The sequence below is a fragment of the Numida meleagris genome, chromosome 3 (genome assembly GCF_002078875.1).
Source record: "Numida meleagris isolate 19003 breed g44 Domestic line chromosome 3, NumMel1.0, whole genome shotgun sequence".
NCBI lineage: Eukaryota > Metazoa > Chordata > Aves > Galliformes > Numididae > Numida > Numida meleagris.
In genome coordinates, this window is record NC_034411.1 from 35,294,524 (window position 1) to 35,314,982 (window position 20,459).

A 20,459-nucleotide genomic window follows, 5' to 3' on the forward strand; every position below is an offset into this window, starting at 1 on the left:
TCTTTGGATCTCTTTAGTAAACATCTTATTCAAAAACTACACTTCCTTCCCCACATAACTGCTGTAACTTTAAGACACAGCATCACTTATGAATTAGAAGTATGACAGGAAAAAGTGATTATTTTCTTGAAGGATAACTTGCTAATTTAGTCCTGTCACAGATAATGGAAAGTAGAAAATGCCATAAAACAATGATAGTAGTTTTTTTATTTGTTTTTATTTTTTTTAATATTGAAATATGACATGCAACTGAAAAATCCTAAGCAGCAGCTGCATGGACTGCCAATCCTGTCTTCCTAACTCCTTCTTTCTTTATATTAAGAATGTACTAACTGTGACCTGTTCCTTCCTCCAAGTAAAATAAAAAACATGCAGCCATCCCTGCCTTTGGCTTCCCTGCGCACAGTACACATTGAATAACACAGAAAGATCAGCAGATGGTGCTGTCCTAATAACTGGTTTTCCAGCCTCCTAATAGTTCATTATGAAGGTTAAAAAAATTCTCACCACACTTTTTTTCCCTCCTGACTTCTAATACAGGTTAAGAATGAAAAAAAAAAAAGAATTTCAGAGAAATCAAAATTTAGTGTTTTTACTAACAGCAAACCTAGTTTGGAAATGAGACAGATACACAAGGGGATGTAAACATTACACAACCGATGAAAGTGGTCATGGTGATGTACGTGGTCCCAATAGCTCATCATTAAGACTTTTCTCCAGAATTTTTAATTGAGCTCAGGGACACGAACACACTTTTCCAGTCTCTCAGGACAGTGCAATAATCAAAACACATCACTGACTATTGCAAAGGGGTCACCTATTCAGCTTTGTATCAGTTTTAACTCAAGCAGAGACTAGGACCATGGAATTACCTGTCCCAGGAGATTGCATCAAATCAGTAGGCTACAAAATTGGCCAATCCAAATCAGTAGATATCTGGACGTATTGCTTCTATCCTTGCTACCCCACTCCCCAAAGTTGCGCTACAGCCATCCATGAACCTGGTCCAGAAAACCAAAACTTTCATGTATCAGAAGAGGTAAAACAGATCATTTTTACATACTTAAAATGAGTTTTCATATTTCTTTCAGTTGAATTTGAATTCAGTTGTCTAATACAATTGATTGGCTCTTTGCTGTAAATTTTCTGCATAACTTTCACCTATTCCTACCAGCAGGGCCAGCTGAGGAAGATGAACAGCTGACGACCTCTCCAGAAGTGGAGGCCTGAAGAACAAATTGCTCCCCAAAATCTTGCAGTTAACTACCAGGGAGCTAAGATTAACTACTGGCTGTAAGATTACTGAGCAGCCACATAATCATTTCAAAGGGCTTTAACAAATTGTCATTTGCAGATTGTCTATTCTATATAAAATTAGCGTCTCCTCATCTTCATGAAGTTGAATTAATTTCTACAAAAACTAATAAAAAGTAACTGCTGTAACAAGATATCATTTCCCATTATAAGCTTTGGACTACATTTGTTTTTTCTTTCTCATATTATGACTGACATTAAGGCTCTAATCAGTTGAGAAACATGCAAAATAAAGCACCCCAAAGTGATACAGAGAGATCTAATTTGAATATACATTTTTCTGCTGTATGTATATAAAATAGAATTAATATATATTTTAAACTGTAATTCTTAATTGGAAGAAACTTTTCTTTGTAAAATGCTTACCATGAATATTAATTAATAAAGGAGTACACTGCACAGCATTTCTACAAGAAAGTACTTGAAAAACTGTAATTACAGGACACGGTTGAATACTATGGTGTTTTATTTACACAGATTATAGATTTATTTACACACAGATTATAAGAATTTGCACAGTCTGTGAAAAAGAAAGCTTAACTTTTGAATCACAAGGTGACTTGGAAGACATAAAAGATTCTCTTCTGTAAAACTTTCTCTGGAATCTTCAGAAGAGTTTACATTTGTAATCACAGGCTCTTTACCAATACAGAGAAAAATGCAGAAACAACAAAAATCTCATATTTCAAGTCACAACAATGAGGTAAAGTAATGCGCCTACCTTGTTCATCTCCGTTTCATGAGATGCAAGCTGATGTTGTGATTCTTCTAACTGGTTAACCAGAGAATTCTTTTCCCTCATAGTTCTCTCTATCTGAGCCTCTAACATGGCAACATTCTCAGACATGGCCGTTATCTGCAAAAAAAAACCAAGAACGTGGCAATGGGGAAATTCAGCCAGCTACAGATCTAAGCCCTGCAGGACTTTCTTCTTGAAAGTAACTGTAGCTATATAGACAAAATATACACCAAGAAATACAGGAAAAGGCATAAATTAGAAATATAATAAAAATATTAACCAAATACAGCTAAATTACGTTAATAATAGGTATATTATTTTGAATTAATTTATCATAAGGTCACGTATTTGAAACTTTTCATTAGTCAGATCAGTCTCCAGAACTTGCTAGCATGATCAAAGTATCATAAGCAATATGACACTTATGCAATATTGCATAAGTTGCAATACTTTTGCAGCTATGGAAGAACTATTTAACACCTTCTTATCTGTACTTATGTAGATTGGTTTCAACAAAATTACTTTTCCACAGCTGTCTTTTGCACCAGTAGAAAGAAAACTGCCATTGTAACAATATACATTCAATTAATTCCAAGTTGAGACAGTATTTCAGCACTGAAAACTAAAGCATAATTTTGTACAAGAAGCATACAGAAATAGTTTGCTAAAAATTCTAATTAATTCTGATCAAATTTTACTGAATGCTGGAAAAAAAATGTAACAATAAAACAGAGACAGAGACCCTTCAGCTATTTAGCCCTGGAGCTTACTAATGCAAGTGGAAATAATGGTGTCTGACAGTTCTAGGTTAACTTACAGGAATTCAAAGCCAAACCTAGATATTATATATTCGTAACTATTTTTCACTTATTATATATCCACCTGATTTTTGGATCGTGCCAATTCTTCCCCTCTAAAAAATGACTTCTTAAAGCAAGTGATAAAATATTCACATAGAACATCACTTGATGCACTGCATACTATTTCTACCATTTCATTTTCTTGAAGCAATAGCTACTTGAATAATACGGAGACTTAAATCATATGTATAGACCATAGTTTTTAGAAAGTCATCCTATATCTTTCTTAATTGCCAAGAATGACATCACCGTAGTATCACTATGCATCACATAATGTGTATGTGGGATTTGGAAAAAAAATAGAAGAAAAAGACAGATTATAACTCCTAAGACTTGAGATTAGTTTCAGTAAAACAGAGCACAGTGTGTGATGAAATACAATGTGATGTGTTGACATGAAGGAATGAATTATTCTGCTGAAAAAAGGTACGACATGCTTGTCTAATAGTCTGTATTATAGAGCGCATACTCTGCTCTAAAGTAGATCTAAATGACTGAAGACTTAAGCATAGACTCACAGAATATCCCAAGTTGGACGGGACGCACAAGCACCATTCAGTCCATCTCCAGGCTCCACACAGGAACACCGAAATTCAAACCCTATGTCGAAACATGCCTTGAACTCTGACAGGCTTGGGGCCATAACCAGTGCCCCAGGGAGTCCATTCCAGAGCCCAAACACCTGGTTTACTTCTGGTGAAGAACCTTTTCCCAGTCCCCCACCAGAACCTCACCTGACACAGCCATTTCCTTGCGTCTTCTCACTGTCACCAGAGAGCAGAAATCAGTGCCTTTGCTCCCCTTGTGAGGAAGCTGTAGGCCACCGTCAGGCTTCTCCACAACCTCCTCTTATTCGGGCAGAATAACCCAAGGGATCTCAGTCACTCCTCACATGTCTTGGCCTACAGACCCTCCAGCATCTTCCTAGCCCACCTTTGGACACCTTCTAATAGTTTTGCCTTTAAGGATAACTTCCAATAGACAGCAATGACTTAAACATAAAATTGCTTACTGCTTAATGATGGCTCACTGTCTGCAGTTTAGGTTTTAATTTCCATTTGCCTTGCCAACACATTTATGATGATCTCCTACAATAGCTTACTTTTTAAAATGTCATTCAATGCTCATTACTGTACTTAATTCCTGTTTTTATAGCTAGAATTGGAGTCAAAGGCTTTAAATTCCTATAACAGCTTCAGAATATTATTCCACCACCTCACAATACCAGAAATACAACCATATTCTCTTAGTTCTATACTATACACAGTCATATTACTATATGGCTTATTCCTAAAATGAGCCAATAAATACAGAAAAAGCCTACAGTCAGAAGAGAAATTCACTGCATTGTTTCCAAAACTCCACCAGAAAATAAATGGTTGAAGAGGCTGTAAACCAAATGTCCCACAGGTTTACTGCTGTTAGTATGAAGTTTCCTCTGTGTGTGGAACTGGCCAGAAAACTCTTGTGTTTTAAACTCACATTACACTTGGATCTACAAGTCTAACGCAAGACTATGTTACAATGGTCAGCTAGTCTCAATATAAATAACGAGAGAGATTCCGTCTGAAAGATTCCATAAATATAAGGCTGTTTTATTTTGTTTTAAATAAGATTCAAACACATTTCTGCAGGTGGGCAAATTAAGTATTGATCAGATCTCTCTGAAAAATACAATATTGAAGTGCCATTACAATACTGTAGCTTTGATATATTATGTAAGCTCAAAGCAGCAAAAGGTCCTAACCTTCACATGTACAAAATTTTGAATGTTCAACTTGACAACCTAAATAATACTCCTTATAAGAAGCTAGGAACAAATCTTGCTTTAAAGTAGTGGTAGAATAGATATTCTGAGCTCTCAAATCCAAAACAGAAACAAAATGAAGGATGCTCAAACAGACAGTTTAGAGACATTTTACACTCCTTGTATATACAAACAGGAAAAATCATACGCATACCATTGCTGCCAAGTCCTCCCTTTCTTTCTTCATTTCTTCCCGCAGAGCTTCTTTCTCCTCAGTCCTCTTATTTAGCTGGACAGCTAACTCCTTTTCAAGACGATTCTTCTGGCGTTCCATCTCACTTTTCAGTTGCTGACACTGAACTAGAGCCTAAATAAAGAAAAATACAAAAACAACAACTATTTTTTAAGTAAGAGAAACCTAAAACTTTAAATTACTGCAATATGTATATAACGCCTCCAGATAAACCAATTTGCTATTAGAAAGGATGTCTTTTTTACACTTTTTAACAAGTTATTATGATGTTTATGCATTTCTACTGTATTAACATCAAGAGTAGGACTAACAAATTGAAAACAGATGTACGTTTATTTGTATAAACATGCCCTACTGTGATTTGTAATTCTAAATGCATTTCTAAATGCATTCTAAAGTCAGGGCAAAGAAGAAAGCACTTGTAGCACTTGTATATTTTCCAAATAAGAAGCTGTTCTTCTACAGTTAAGATGATAATTTGCCTTTCATTTAAAACTTCTGAATGAACATCTGTAGAAACAGCCTCCAATACTTAACTTCATGGAAATTCTGTTGTTTTTAGTATATGAGTGGTTCAAGCAGTTATTTTTCTATGAAATCTATGTTGAAAGCACTCCTGGATTTGTTACATTTAAGCAAGTTTAGCCTTTCCAGATCTCCTCCTGGCTCTAAGGAACAGAAACAACTAAAAGACAGAAAAAAATAGTGCTTTTTAAACTATAAACCCCTGAGGCCGACAGTCTGATGGGATGAAGAAGCTATAATACACTGGGTTTCCAAATGCTACCCCCTCGCTTTTCTCAGGTGGACTTTTCTAAGTGATTCTTTGATACTTACAAAAACAAACAGCCAATTTGCGCTTTCCAAGATAAATACTAGTATTTGTAAAAAATAAAAATAAAATAAAATAAAAGAACGCCAAACAAGCAAAAAACAATCATACAGAGATGCTTTTCTTATATGGAGGAAACAGTGTAGATATGAAGACCCACTTTATTAAAGGTTCTTCTAATTTGGCTTAAAGCATTACATGAGCTAAACTGACTCATCATCTCTCTTCTGAGTAAAAACTTGGAGATGTAATAATCACATCTAACAGGTATGTAGGATTTCAAGCTCTTACTGTATTTTCTCCCACAAATTACAGACTCTATACACACATCCCTACAGCACTGGATAAATAATATCAACCTCTATTCCTTATTTGAAGGAACTGATTCCTTATAGAACAATTACATCAATCTTACCCAATATTAAAAACAAAGGCACTTCATTAAGAACAAGTATACTTAAAAACCAAATAATTTAATAATGATTAAAAAAAAAAATCCACAAACCACAACCTCTCAACTCCACAGTAATTCACTAATAATACAGTAGATGTCACTAAATATCAAGGAGATAATTTAGATCAATATTAGTTATTATAGTAACTAGGGCTAGCAGAAGCATTAGATCAAAACTAGTTTTACCATTATTATTTACACAGTGCCAAGAGCTTCATATAGGTAGCATTTATATAGGACTTCTCATCTTCAGAGTTATGATAACTAATCAGTTCTTGCCTTGAACTCATCTGAGGTAAAAAGAATTGTTTGTAAATGTTTCAAGTATTCTTTTAGAACCAGTTCAGAAATGCAGTATTATCTGCGTGACCTATTACGGGGTACTGCTTTAGCAGGGGGTTGGACTCAATGTTCTCTTGTGGTCCCTTCCAACCCCGGTGATTCTGTGATCACAGTTATCTTCCTATATGTCATGAATGCCTTTGAAAATATTACCTTCCAGTTTTTATCATCTAGCTCTGAAACCACTTAAGAATTTAAATAATGGCCTTAGAATGCAACACATCCCACAGCTTTGGATGACAACTTAAGAATCCAGAGTTCATGTTACTGCTCAGAAATTTTCAGTTAGAACCTACTACATCAGTGATAAACATTTTATGTACGCATTCTCTCATTAGCTTGCAAACTAATTCATATTTACAGTTTTGAATACTCAAAAGCTCTAATCTTTTTGATGACTTTACCTTTGTTTTTTCTAAATTGGCCTCTTCTGTCATTTGCACAGCTTGTTTAACTTGCTCATATGCATTAGATTCTCTTTGCTCCATCTCTTTCATGTTTCGTCTCACTGAAACAAGTGCATCCATCAAATCATCTCTTTCTCTGCACATAAAGAAAAAAAAATAGATTTCTCCCATATCTTCATGTAAGTAGGGAAAAAAGCAGGTATATCAGATAAACAGATATTTACAGATAAAAGACAAAGGTGATAAGTGAAATGAGACTAAAACCAGTATGGGCTAAGAATGAAAGACAGAATACTCTTAGTATCTGCTGAGCTGTCAGTATCTATCGCTTGCTGACTGGTCTTTTGCTTCAGATGGATGGACTGTCAGTGAAGCTACCAGAAAAACCAGCAGAGCTCAGGTCATGAACGTATTGAAGCTGAGTAATGTTCTAGTGGCATTACAAACTACGAATGCATGTTAAAAAAAGAAAAACCTTTATAAAATATCAGAACAAAGCAATATGACATTACCCTGTCATTACATGCAAAATAGGAAGGAAAAAGAATTAAAAGAAATGATTTAGGTTCCACTAAAAATTCAGATCATCGAATATATCAAGAAAAAACAGTAACTCTTTGCTGCACGCTAGAACCGAGCTAAAGAATAAGACTCCTGGATTCTATACCCCTGTGCAATTTCTTTATTAACAAAAACTGAGATCTATACCAAACAGAGTACCAAAATCAGTAAAGTTGTGATACTTAACTTTTTCACTGTTTTTCATATGGTGAATGCTTTTCAGTTCTGAGAGTATAATTGTCTCCATCTATTTAAGGTACAACTAGATCCTGACCAAAAATTGTTGCTGTTTCGTCTGTGCATCTGTTGCGTTGAACAGTAACACAGTTCTATGTATTCATCTTAACAACATTTGGACAAACTACTTAGTCTCTTCGAAAATATCTACTGTGATATCTTTGTTCTAATAAGTTCCATCAAAGAGGTTGATTTCAGATGTTGTTGAGAGATGGTTTAAGAGGAAGAAATAAATTAGCTCAAACCTTTTGTTTCAAACTGCCCTGTAACACGAGGTGACAAAAATGTACCAGCTCATAGTTTCCACAGTTTCTGTGACAAATAGTTACTTTAAAAAAAAAAAAAGCATATTTGGAAACATGGTTTTTCAGCAACAGAGAGCTTTCCCAGAAAATTCTTGGACTTGTGACAACAGAAAAATACATAAATCCTAAATCCTCCCAACAACCATATTATACGTAGAGATCACATCCATTTGTCAGACTGTATGTATTAAGCCCCTTCAGACTTCTCGCTTCTAATTGACCCATTACCTCCTCTCCAGCAGACTCATTCTAAAACTCTGGAAATCCCAAAAAGCTTCATGTATCTGACAATCGACAGATGGCTGTTTAACAAACTTTGAGAAAGCTGCAGTATCCTGTCACTAGTACTAACAAGTAAAAAGGGAGAGAATATATATTTAAATAAAAGCGACAACTTAAAAATGGCTGCTACAATTTCATTTCTTTCTTATTCAAAGGAAGTTGCCTTGAATTATTTAGCAAGGCGTTCTATCCCAAACTCCAGACCTATTAAACACAGTCAAGGAAAAAAGGGATCTCACTGACAAAGTGAAAGGTTTGCTTGTAGAATTAGGGCAATAAACACAGACTACCAGCAGTCTGTTGGGGGAAACCTCAAGGGATTGTAATTATAAGATAATGACTACATTTCTTTTGCATTTGAAATAAGAAGAAAACTACCATGGATTTCACAGTGGCTGTGACCCACACTCATATTCTGCCATCGATTTTAGTATTACCATCTGAACTTGGGACTCCATTGCCCTCCAAATGTCTCTACAAATGCAAACAAACATATCATGATTTATGTCATTTAATGTAACCAACTGTTATTTCATGAGAAAATACCCCCAAACTTACTTTTTTATCCTCTCAATGACCTGCATATGAACATTAGAATGTGTCTGTGCAAGAACTGCCTCCTGCTGTGCACATTTGAGACAAAGACCACCAACTTGACTAGAATTTGTAGCTGAAACAAGCAATTTCTGGTGTTTTAGCCTTGCTTCCAAATCTTCACATGTCTTCTGAGATTCTGAAAGGTGTTTCCTAGAAAGAAGAAACAACAACAGTCAAACATTTCTACAAGCTATATTTATACGCAGTATATAATAATAAGTGCAAGAAAACAAGAACTGTAAGATTTTCTGCGTTGTACAGTATTTTACACATTTCAGCAGCCTAATGAAAATCTTAACAGAGAAATAGCAGTTGAACTGTCCCAACAAAATTATTAATAGATAAATTAAATTTAATTCTTTCTTCTGCCGTGACAGAAAATAGTAAAGCCATATGGAAAATTTTAGATGAAACTTGTAGTCTTACATCTTTCCTGAAGAAAAAAAGATTCATTACAAAAAAAATGTAAATGCATTTACACATCAGCTTTGCAAATATTTCAACATCCTAAGAAAATCTATTTTTTTCCTGCTCTTATTGCAAATATTATCAGTAGCTCCACATTTCTACTCTACTCTCAAATTAGCCAGAAAGTGACAATACAAAATGAAAGTCCCATACACTCCCTAGAGAAAATCCAGCACATTCACTCTGACCCTCTCTCTGATCACTCTACAACCAAACTTGAGGTCAAGTCCAACTCCAGAAAAACAGGGTAAGTTCTTTACTTCTCTCTGAAATTTCTACCAGGTGCCATGAAGAATTTTCTCTAGAATTTCCAAGCATCTGTCAGGCTAGGGAAGAGCTCAGTAAGAATGCTGACATCAGGAAGTTCCAGACAAATGCACATTGTGCGCATAAAGATCAATTTGACAAATTGTGCAATGAATCCAAAATTTTTGGTTTGTTATGCAGACCATCTGGGCAGCATACACATAGCAAGTCTGACACATTCTGGCTTCACTGGATTTACTGAACACACGATATGTACACTGTATGCACGTATATTTCCTTCTGGGAAATCTTCTGCGTACTTTTTCCTATTTTAGTAGTTGCTCTATTAAATAGAATACACCATAACCTGGAGAGAATTTGCCCTGGGTATATCCTTGGACAGCCATGGTACAACAGATCTATTATTAAAAAATCTAGGGCAGAAATTGATGAGACCTATGTAAATTCATACTTAGTTAAAAAATAGGGATAGTTCCAACTGAAAGCAGTACAATTTTGCACTTGAAAAAAAAAATCACCAGATCTCAAGTGCTTTGAAGTGCTTACACTTTCAAAGATCACGCCCTTTAGGAGAAAGTGAGAAGTTCCAAAAAGTACTTGTAGAAGTTTTCAGATCATTTCAACCTCTAATCTTTCTTTCTGAATATATTTAACACTTTAAGCCAAGAGGGGAAAAAAGCCAAGAGATTACGTAGCTGAGATTTAAGATTCTCCTATACTTTGACTAGCACAGCTGGATTTGTACATTTATGATTTCACCACTGCAGATGGCATATTTAAACCAGTAACTCCTTTTGCACACACAAACACGTAGAATTATATAACGGTCAGATATATTAAATTAGAAATTATTTAGGAAAAAACGTAATTGAACAGATTCAGCAGCAGTATCATGAGTGCAAATATAGAAAGAGAAGTTTATTCCAGAACACCAAATCCCACAGTGGTGGCCTGTACTTCTGGTTTCTGTAGTCTGCTGCCTATAATGAAACCACTCATTCTGAGTACATGACCTGTTTTCAAATATTTTTATATTTAAAGATATGCAGGTTACATGACTGGAAACACAGCATGCATACTTCAAAACTATGTTGTCCTGTGCCAAAATCATTATGTGGCCTAAACTAGTTCAAAGATTCCTAAAATTTCTGATACCAAATATTAGAAGAAAGTTAATTGTGAAAGAGCTCACACAAGTTAAAACTTCAGCTTCTTTTTTCTTTGTTTGGATTATCTGAACAGATAATATTTACCATAAGGAAAGACATAGTAATATAATATATAATAATATAAATATAAAACATAAAATATAAATATAATACAAAATATAAAATAATATAATACATAGTAATTTTCATAAGGAAACTGAGCAAAAAGGGATAAAGACATTTCATATCAAGTCTTGAGGCTCAGTAATGTCTGTAAATACAACAATTTGACATAGCTTATAAAATGTATATATTGTCATATAATAACAATGCATTCAATTACATTTGTATTTGAGAAAATACAAATAAATCCTATAAAACCAGCTTTCAGGCAAAGTACTTGAAAACATCATACTTAAGTATTTAACCACACTGTTTTTTAAATTCAAATGAAGAACGCATCATGTTAGGAGTTGATAATACTTCTTCAACAATTATTTTAAGAAAAAAAGAAACAATTCACTTTACCTTAGAGATTGTACTTGGGCATCAAGGATATTGATTTTGTCTTGATAAAGAAGTTTTAGTTTCTCCTTTAGAAAAGATGGGAGAAGAAAAAACAAAACATAATTGTGTCTTTTGGTTTATTTTTAATATTGTCTTTACATATAAATATAGACATAACCACATCTATTCTTTTCCTCTGAAGATACAAACCTGTTAAATCACTGGACTCAGAGAAATACAAGTATTTTACATTTTTTGTTAAAGACTACAAAATGAATAAACTTCCCATTTTCTTATTTCTATACAACTTGCCAATTCCTCATATGGGATAAACCCCTACAGCTCCACATATTTCAGCCATCTACAATAATTTACACAAATTAATGATCTTATCTCTGTTTTCCTTTTACTCTCCCACGACCCTGCAGAAATAAAAGATTCTTCAAACAGAGCAGCCATTTTTTCACAATACAGTAATGTACTCCTACTACCTGGTACTCCTATTACCAAGAAACAGATAAAAAAAAATCAACCACAGCAGTGATAAAATACAATGGTGATAACGAGCCAAAGAAAGCATCAGAGATTTAGCTCACTATGATGCTTAGAAAGAAGTCACAATCAATACGATATTCCTACTTTATTACAGAGGAAAAAGTGCATTTATTGTTAAAAAAACAAGCTTTCAAATTGGTGTTATTGACCATTGAAGATGTTTTCATCTAAATATGAGCCACAAACGTGACTAAAAGCATACCAAAACTTTCAATTAATCCTGTTTTTCCCCCAAGGATGGCAGTGTCACCCAGTTCATTTAGAGCAAAGAAATCTAGAATATTGTCCCGAACGAAAGAAACAGGATAGGCACTACAACGACTCTGAATCACTAAGGGTTCTTGCTATCTCTAAAAGCACAAGGAGTGTAATTCCGATCAGGGAAGACAGGCTGAGCAAAGCCATTTTTGTGACCTTACTGACTCTGCACTGCTCTAGAAGTAGAAAGACACATTGCAAACGAGTTTGTCTGGAGCCTTGCCTAAAATACAGCAGCTAGTTTCCATCTCCTTATGGGTTGTGTTACTGCCAAGAATCTCCAAATACGGTGGAGCCACCACTGACCTGATATTCTTGAACCAAGACTTATCTCTTGGAAATCAACACTTGCAGCTACAGCCTGACGTCTGTGTCCAAGTGGAGAATTATATTAATTAGGGAATAACAAGGAGATGAGGTTTAAGAGAATAAAATTTGATCTCAGATTAAGGTTCAGTCAACCAAAACTCCTTCCATAAATCTATTACAAAATTGCAGCACACAACACAGTACTGAATGCTTTTCCAAAGGTAAAAAAAATTCTAATACCAACCAGCTCTACATGCCATTTTTCTACTTCTCCAACAGTTTTTGAAACCAAAGATGGATCTCTGTTATGTGCTGATGATGAAGTGAAAGGTTGATGCAGTTTCAAGTCATTACTACCCAGACGCCAGGAGTTCTGATTATTTGCCTAAAATAAAAATATTAATGCTTCAATTATAATTATGTATGTTGTATTTTTAAACAAATATTAATTATGTAAATATTGGATGTTGTAGTACAACATAAGAACCAACAAACAAGTTTATTAGGTTAGCAATCAACGATGGTATCTACAGGAACTCACATTTTCAAACTGTCATTTTGTTATGACTAAAAATTCAGGTGGAAGATAACCATTTATATAAGCATTCCTTAATAGGAGTTAGTTCTCTGAACCTTGGTTGAAACAACAACAGAGAAATAAAAACTTACTGAGGTATCTAGCAGAGTTTGTTCTCCCAATGTATATTCTGCAGTCAAAAATTTCAGTTTCTGATGGAGGTCCTCATTTTCAAGTATAACTACTCGAACCTGATCTTTCATCTCAGACAATTCCTCCTGTGAGATAGAGAAACTGCATGTAAAAGGTTCCTTGAGACAGTTACCAACCTCTTGAGAACAATGTCTAGATAAATATTTTCAACTATTTCAGCTTTTTCAAACAAAACAAGAACACACACAAAGAAATTGTTATATGGAAATTCAAGATACATAATCATTTGTTAAAAAATACAATTAATTGCATTTGTAAAATGAAATAAAACCATCTTTGAAGGTCCTTAAACACTACATGGACACCAAGATGTGTGATAAAGCTCAGTGTTTATCAAATTGTGGTTTACTCATTTTTGGTCATTAAAGCAATTTATCTCAAGACTAAGCACAAGCTTTTTTTAAAGTAACTCTTCATAATTGGGGGATCGGGGTTTCAGTAGCTGAAATATACTGTGTAATACCTTGCAAAACTTCACTTCTGCTTCTAAATGGTTAATGTACTGAGACTGATCATTAATTATAGGAATAAGATCAGAAGGGTTTGGTAAGTCTTCTGTTGAAGCTTCTGGGGTTTTCTGAAGGAAGTAAAGAACAGTATGTGTTATTCTCTGGTTTACCAATTACTGCTATAAGACATCACTTGCACACAGAATACAGTTTATGCTAAATAAAAGAAATACACACCCCACCAAGTACCAGGTCATGAGAAAGGGAGAAACAGCAAGAAATTCTAATCTTCAGTTCAAAAAGCAAATACGCCACTTCTGTCAAAACATATTATTACTTGATTAAGCACATCTTTAGAACATAACCAACAACCAATGCCCAAATGAAATTCACACACTATTTATTATTCATTTTAGACAAATGTTAGAGGGTATTTTCTTCTGTGAAATGAATATTGAAATATCTTGAATTTTAATTGGCATGCATCAAAGGAAACACCTCTAAATGTTCATTAATAATTGCTGCAGAAATACCAGTACGCCTGCAATTTTAATAGCCACACAGAAACACAAGAAAATGTGTAACAGACAATTCATTTATCAAAGAGCCTGGCATTTTAAGATTCTGTAACTTCACAGCATTTACTCCTAAGAATACTGTACAAATTAAACAAAAATGTAAATAAATCTCTTATTAAAATACCCTTCAAATCACAGTTGAAATGGTTTCACAAAAACCATAGCCTCTCTTTTATCCTACTAGCAACAAAGAGTCCTTGGCCGTCTGAAAAAAGAACTAATTTGGAGTTGACATTACACAACTATTTTGCATATTGTAATTCATTCCGATTTAATTAATTAGTCTTAAAGGTCCCTGATGTAATTTTCAGGAACTAACTGTACAGCTGGACTCTTAAGTCTCCTGGATCTTGTAAAAGATTCAGAAACCTACATCTTTGTTTTTTAAAAACTATTTTTAAAGTACTCACAATCAAAAAATACATATATATCTTTAAAAAATCAAGCTACTACTGGCTAGCTATTACATCTTATATACAAGCTGTGCATCTGAGAAGAAGAGTAACTGACGGAAGATGTTTCATTTTCCACAGCAAGGTATTAAGATTCCCTGTCCAACATTTAAGATGAAATCTTTACCTTTTAAAACCAGAACTCTACCACAATGTTTAAATGAGAATGAATAATCAAACCTGTAAAGGCAACAGAAATATCTAGCAACAACAGTCTTTCTTTCAAATTATACCCAATATAAATTTTGACCATAGTAAAGGAGTGACTCTTGTTTCATCTGGAACTACAGTTGGGGAGATAAATGCAATGTTTCCAGAACCATCTAGAAAAATAGAATAGACTCTAAATTTGTAATGTATCCCACCTTGGCTCAGTGCATGTAAATTCCCTGTTTTTCTTACGCAGAATTCACCATACTTTACAGGTTATTTATAAAAACTAATTTAGACTGTTTTAAAATGTGAATTGTTGGAGCTCCAAGAATGCTTGATACTCATTGCCTGTTCCCCCAGCTCCCACTCATCCCCCACTCTTTTCTGAAAGTTTAAGACCCTTTGCAGCTAAGAACTCCAACTTCCTCACACAACAGTACTGTTTTGCAATGGGAAAATTTTCTTTTCCATCCAAATTACTTTTCTATGGAAAACAGTTCCAATGTTTAACTTGAGAAATACTTGTGTACCATATACAAGAGTATAAAGAACAGGTTTTACTGAAAGGAAAAGAGTAAGTAACATCTTTTCCTGACAGAAAAAGAACAGAGGGATTGTCAACTCACAGCACTGTCACACTGATATTTCTATATCTAGAAGCTTCTACCTGCCCTTTGACAGGATAAACACTTTCTAGATAATTTTAATTTCTTTTTCAGTACATGATTGTTACCACTTAACTTGGAAATTTTTAATAAACATTCTGATCACACTCCTAAGTAGCAAAAGTGGAAGGTTAAACTGACACAACATCTAGATGCTACTAACTATTCACTGCACGTATTTTGAAGCAGCTCTGCTGCAAGAAAGATACATTTGAGAAACTTGCATAAGGGTGCCCTTTCTGTTTAGTAAACTAACTTTGGCAGAGACCACTGCATTTTGGTACAGAGCTACCATACTTGGTGCTACATGGATTGACCAAGCAGTCAATCCCAACTGTTTCCAAAACAAAAAGGATGAACTTGTAGTGGAGTTAAGATGATGAGGGATTTTTCTTCTGCTGTGGCCATAAACACACCAAGTTCAGACCATATCTTTGAGAATCTACATTTCAGAATGTAAGAATGTCTCAGGAGCTCTAATTCTTCCAGAATAGTAGAAAACGTATCACAGCATGCATGCCATTCATTTGAATAACACAAAGAAACACGAAGAAACATACTCGGAATTGCATCTTCCTCCTTGATGGAGAGGCTTCACTTTCCATCTTTTCCTGATGTTGCAACAAAATTTTAAGTTGATTAACTAGGAAGAGATCAAAAACAAAACAAAACACATTGTTTATAAGCAAAAATACTGATGGTGTGAATGGATAAATGTAATATTATTTCTAACATTTTTAAGCTATTTGCCTTCAGAGTAATCTTACCTGCATGACTGTGCTGTAGTTCCTGCCAGGGTGGATTCCCACTGTTGTCATTGCTCCTGTCCACATCATCACTACCCTTGTCCACAGAGGACTGGTCAAATCCAACTTCATCCCTGCTCTCTGCAAAATGTCTTTCCTCCAAGGCATCTCTCAGCTGATGGATACTTTCATTAGCACGTTCTGCAAACAATCATATCATTAGCCACAGCAGACAACATAAAAACAAATATTTTAAGTTGCAAAAAATTGTGAGAACTAAATGCATTCAGCAACTGTCTAACTTGACTCCTTCATCTTAAGCCAGCCACTGAAAGCAATTACATAATGCAAACAGCCAAAACTACAATACTTCACAACTCGCAGAAGCAACATTTACTACATTTCTAAATATCAAGTTATGAACAGCATGTTACTCTGTCAATGCAATACGACTCAATAGCAGCACAAGTAGCTACTATTAAAAATCCCCAGTACAAAGCTTCAGCTACTAGTCATCCACTTGACTAAAATATTTTCTAGCATATACAGCCTTATAGTATTTCAACAAACATAACGCTCATTCTATATTTCATATAATGTGCTGGATCGGGCTCTGAGGACAGCTTTAGAGATTTCTCATGGTGATACCTTACATGACAAAGCAATGCCTACTACAACTGAAAAATAACTGAAATAAAAATTCAGTAAATGCGGTCAACATAAAACAGTGATTAAACAAAGACAGATAACTTCTGAATGAGTGTAAAAAATAAATAACACTCATCATTCAAAACAAAACAAAGAAAACACCACTTTCCATATAGATCAAAATACTTTATGAACCTTTTCAAGAACCGACTTACTTGGGAGCGATACAGTAACATTCTTTTCTCATTTTCAATACGTTTTAGTTATTTTCTTTTTTATCTTTTTACAGCTGACTTCATAAAAATAGAAAACCATAAATGGCATATTACTCCAATATAGCTGAATATTACCAATATATCAGAAAAGAAACTGGAAAAATTTGCAGGTGAAGAGGTGAAAAACAGATATGGAATTAGAAAATACAGACCTGGCTTTAAACAATGATATTTCTGGTTCACAATGTAGGACCTCAGTCAGTTAATTCTCTTATTACTCCTTTCTTTCAACCGCCTATGTATAAATGGAGATTAATAGTTTATTCCTCTTCCCTTTAAGTGGCGTATAAACTAGCTAGGCAGGACAGACAGGGAAGCAACCCAGAGCAGTATGGCTTTCTGCAACAATCAAAAAGCAGGATCTCTAGGCTCTGCTGTAATACCAAGCGAACTCAGAAAACGATCCAAGTGTTGGTCAAAGAGTGTGTGTTCCCAGCTAGACAGTTCCCCATCACAATTCACAGCCATTTAGTCAGGAACGCAGGACAATATGTTTCTTTTGCATTTTTCCAAAGTAACGTCACTGTCATTTGTGACTACCATTCAAAACTACTCTGAACCAGAAAAGCTTCATAGTTGTTACTAATAACTTAAAAACGAAATGAAAATCTTTTATCTATTTTGTTCATTCATCCTGTATTCTTTGGAGGGTAATTCTACCATAGGACTAAAGTATATGAAACATTTAGGTACAGATGTCCACAGAACAGGAATTTCACTACTGTGAGATATGGCTTATAAAGTAATGACTTTTATTAGTGCAACTGCTATAATCAGGAAAACGGCAAGCTTTTCAGCATATATAGCTTTCATCTCTTCTTCTGTGCTTGTAATCTGTAAATTTGTATGATGCACAAAAACAACTACCAGAAAATATATTTTGAATATTAAAAGCAACTTATAAAAAAATCACTGTTAAGCATTTGCTAGGTAGAATTCAAGAGACATGTCTCAGAGTATAATAAATACTGATGGTTAAAAACAATAATAGCTCCTTTCTTCCAGACAGTAAAGTGAACAGCAATTCAAGTCAGAGAACAAAAGCTAAGTATATATGTCTGGCTTCAGCTTAGAATCACAGAATCATAGAATTGCTCAGGTTGGAAAAGACCTTCAAGATCATCAAGTCCAACTGCAGCCTAACCATACTACTCTAACAACCTACTACTACATCATGTCCCTGAGCTCCACATCCAAACAGTTTTTAAACTCATTCAGGGATGGTGACTCAACCACCTCCCTGGGGAGCCTGTTCCAGTGCTTAACAACCCTTTCTGGAGAGAAGTTTTTTCCTGATATCCAACCTAAACCTCCCCTGGCGCAGCTTGAGGCCATTTCCCCTTGTCCTGTCACCAGTGAGAAGAGACCAGCCCCGCCCCGCTCTCCCCTCAGTCTCCTCTTCCCCAGACTAAACAGCCCCAGTTCCTTTAGTCTCTCCTCCTAGGGCATATTCTCCAAGCCCTTCACAAGCCTTGTTGCCTTTCTTTGGACCTGCTCCAGCACCTCAATGTCCTGAGTGGGAAAGTTAATTGACAAGTGGTAACAGTACCTCACTGATGCAACAGCTTGAATATTTAGTAAACAATGTTGCAATGAGTTGTTACCAAGAGATGTTCAATGTCAGGTAAAGTACTACCTGGCTCGACATTTGATAACTAGAAAATTCTCTGCATTTTCCCGTTCATCAGAGAATCCTGAAGTCTAAATTTTTGCTTCTGTAGCCAGTGGGAAAAAAAAGAACAAAACCAAAACAAAGTACAGGTCCATGTATATGATTTCTTCCATAAAATATAGTGGGCAGGAGTAGTAGCAAAACGCGACAAAAACATTATCTGTGACACACCGGTGTCTACTTTTCTTGGCTAAACATTTCCTGTCTCTGGAAGAATATCCCCATATTTCTGAAGGCTTCATTAATATTTGACAAAGTTGATTAAATGCTCGCTGGTTTCATAATTATAAAGGCTGCTGCTATAAGCAAAAGCTCAGCACTCGGAAACTGGGCATTAGGAGCCTCCAATGGTCTTTAGATACCAAACAGCTAACATTTACTTGAGTAAGAGTTGAACTGGGCGTATAAAAGGCAAAATGTACATTATAATATTTTCTAAGTACATCATTTGGGGCATTAGGATAAAAGAATAATCATTAATAAGCAGGAATATACACATTTGTTGTTTCTGTCAATGTAAAAATATTCTTTCTAAACATGGAAGAAGCAGAAAGAATCTCTGTGGATGCAAACTATTGAAGACCAAGGCATCTGTAGTTAAAGATAACACAATAATTTTTTAAAGTGTATTTAGAAGTCAGAAGTTTCTAAGTGCTAGAACATTTGGTCTGTTTTTTTTTCAGTTAGCTATTCCTGTACCAGTATGTTTTTACAAAAACAGGTCTCAGGAAAAGTGTGCTGCAGAAATCTGCTCGCATATCTCTAATTCAATCCTCATGTACCTTTCTGTATTTTAACAAGACTTTACAAACAATATCTGAGAATATATTTCTGTTGTGTGATAAAATTCCATTGATGTGTTACCTCCTACAGGTAGAGCTAATGATATAGACGATAGCAGCATGGCTGAGGCTGGAAGGCACCTCTGCAGGCCATGTGGTACAACCTCCAGCACAGACACCACATCCAGGTGGCTTTCAAAGATCTCCGCAAACAGAGATTCCACACACAAAAGAGTACTGACTGTGTCAAGCATTCAACTTCAACTGGAAACAAACCAAAATGATAATGCAATCTAGGATTTCTGAAAGCAATCCAATCTAATATGCAGATACTATCACTGGAGGGGAAAGAAAGCCTTGATCTCTATTTTTTTTTCCTACTTTTTTCTCTCCAGTACTCATTAAGATCATCTTTTTTTTTTTTTTTTAAGTTGCCTCCAGACATACAAAAGTAATTATAATATCTCCTACTATCCTACTAGAGAGGATCTGATGCGACTTTGTACGATCCATTAAAACATAGGCTTGAAAATCTGCTTCACAAGATATTTCATTTGTTTACTAGAATGAAACATATGAAATGTCAAAAATATGTATATAAATGCAATTTCAGAATTTCTAAAGATCCCTTATCTGGACTAAAAATAAAATTTTAAAAATATATTTCATTTACTAATAATTTTTTTTTTTGGCTTTCAGTATTTAGCAGTCATGGCACCAAACCTGCTGGAGGTCAAGGAGTGTTTGGACAGCACTCTCAGACAGAGGGTTTGGATGTCGGGTGGTGCTGTGCAGAGGCAGGAGTTAGGCTCAATGATCCTCGGGGGCCTTCCCAACTCAGGATACTCCATGATCCAATCATCATGA

At 35.0% G+C, this 20,459-nt stretch overlaps 1 protein-coding gene across 10 annotated transcripts in view; it reads right to left on the minus strand.

Moving 5' to 3' along the window:
• SDCCAG8 (serologically defined colon cancer antigen 8) overlaps positions 1-20,459 on the minus strand; it is a 102,536-nt gene that overhangs the window by 78,126 nt on the left and 3,951 nt on the right. For 9 of the 10 annotated variants that reach the window (XR_002437113.1, XR_002437114.1, XM_021392379.1 and 6 more), the window contains exons 2-11: positions 16,237-16,416; positions 16,030-16,112; positions 13,636-13,749; positions 13,112-13,237; positions 12,687-12,827; positions 11,342-11,406; positions 8,892-9,080; positions 6,946-7,084; positions 4,875-5,027; positions 2,036-2,170 (exon numbers count right to left, since the gene is read on the minus strand). Coding sequence is in view for 8 of the 10 variants with exons in the window: in XM_021392379.1 (XP_021248054.1) it covers positions 2,036-2,170; positions 4,875-5,027; positions 6,946-7,084; positions 8,892-9,080; positions 11,342-11,406; positions 12,687-12,827; positions 13,112-13,237; positions 13,636-13,749; positions 16,030-16,112; positions 16,237-16,416 (1,325 nt within the window). In the remaining 2 variants the exon portion in view is untranslated. The remainder of the gene's footprint in view (positions 1-2,035; positions 2,171-4,874; positions 5,028-6,945; positions 7,085-8,891; positions 9,081-11,341; positions 11,407-12,686; positions 12,828-13,111; positions 13,238-13,635; positions 13,750-16,029; positions 16,113-16,236; positions 16,417-20,459) is intronic. The other variant, XM_021392380.1, reaches the window with a different exon arrangement.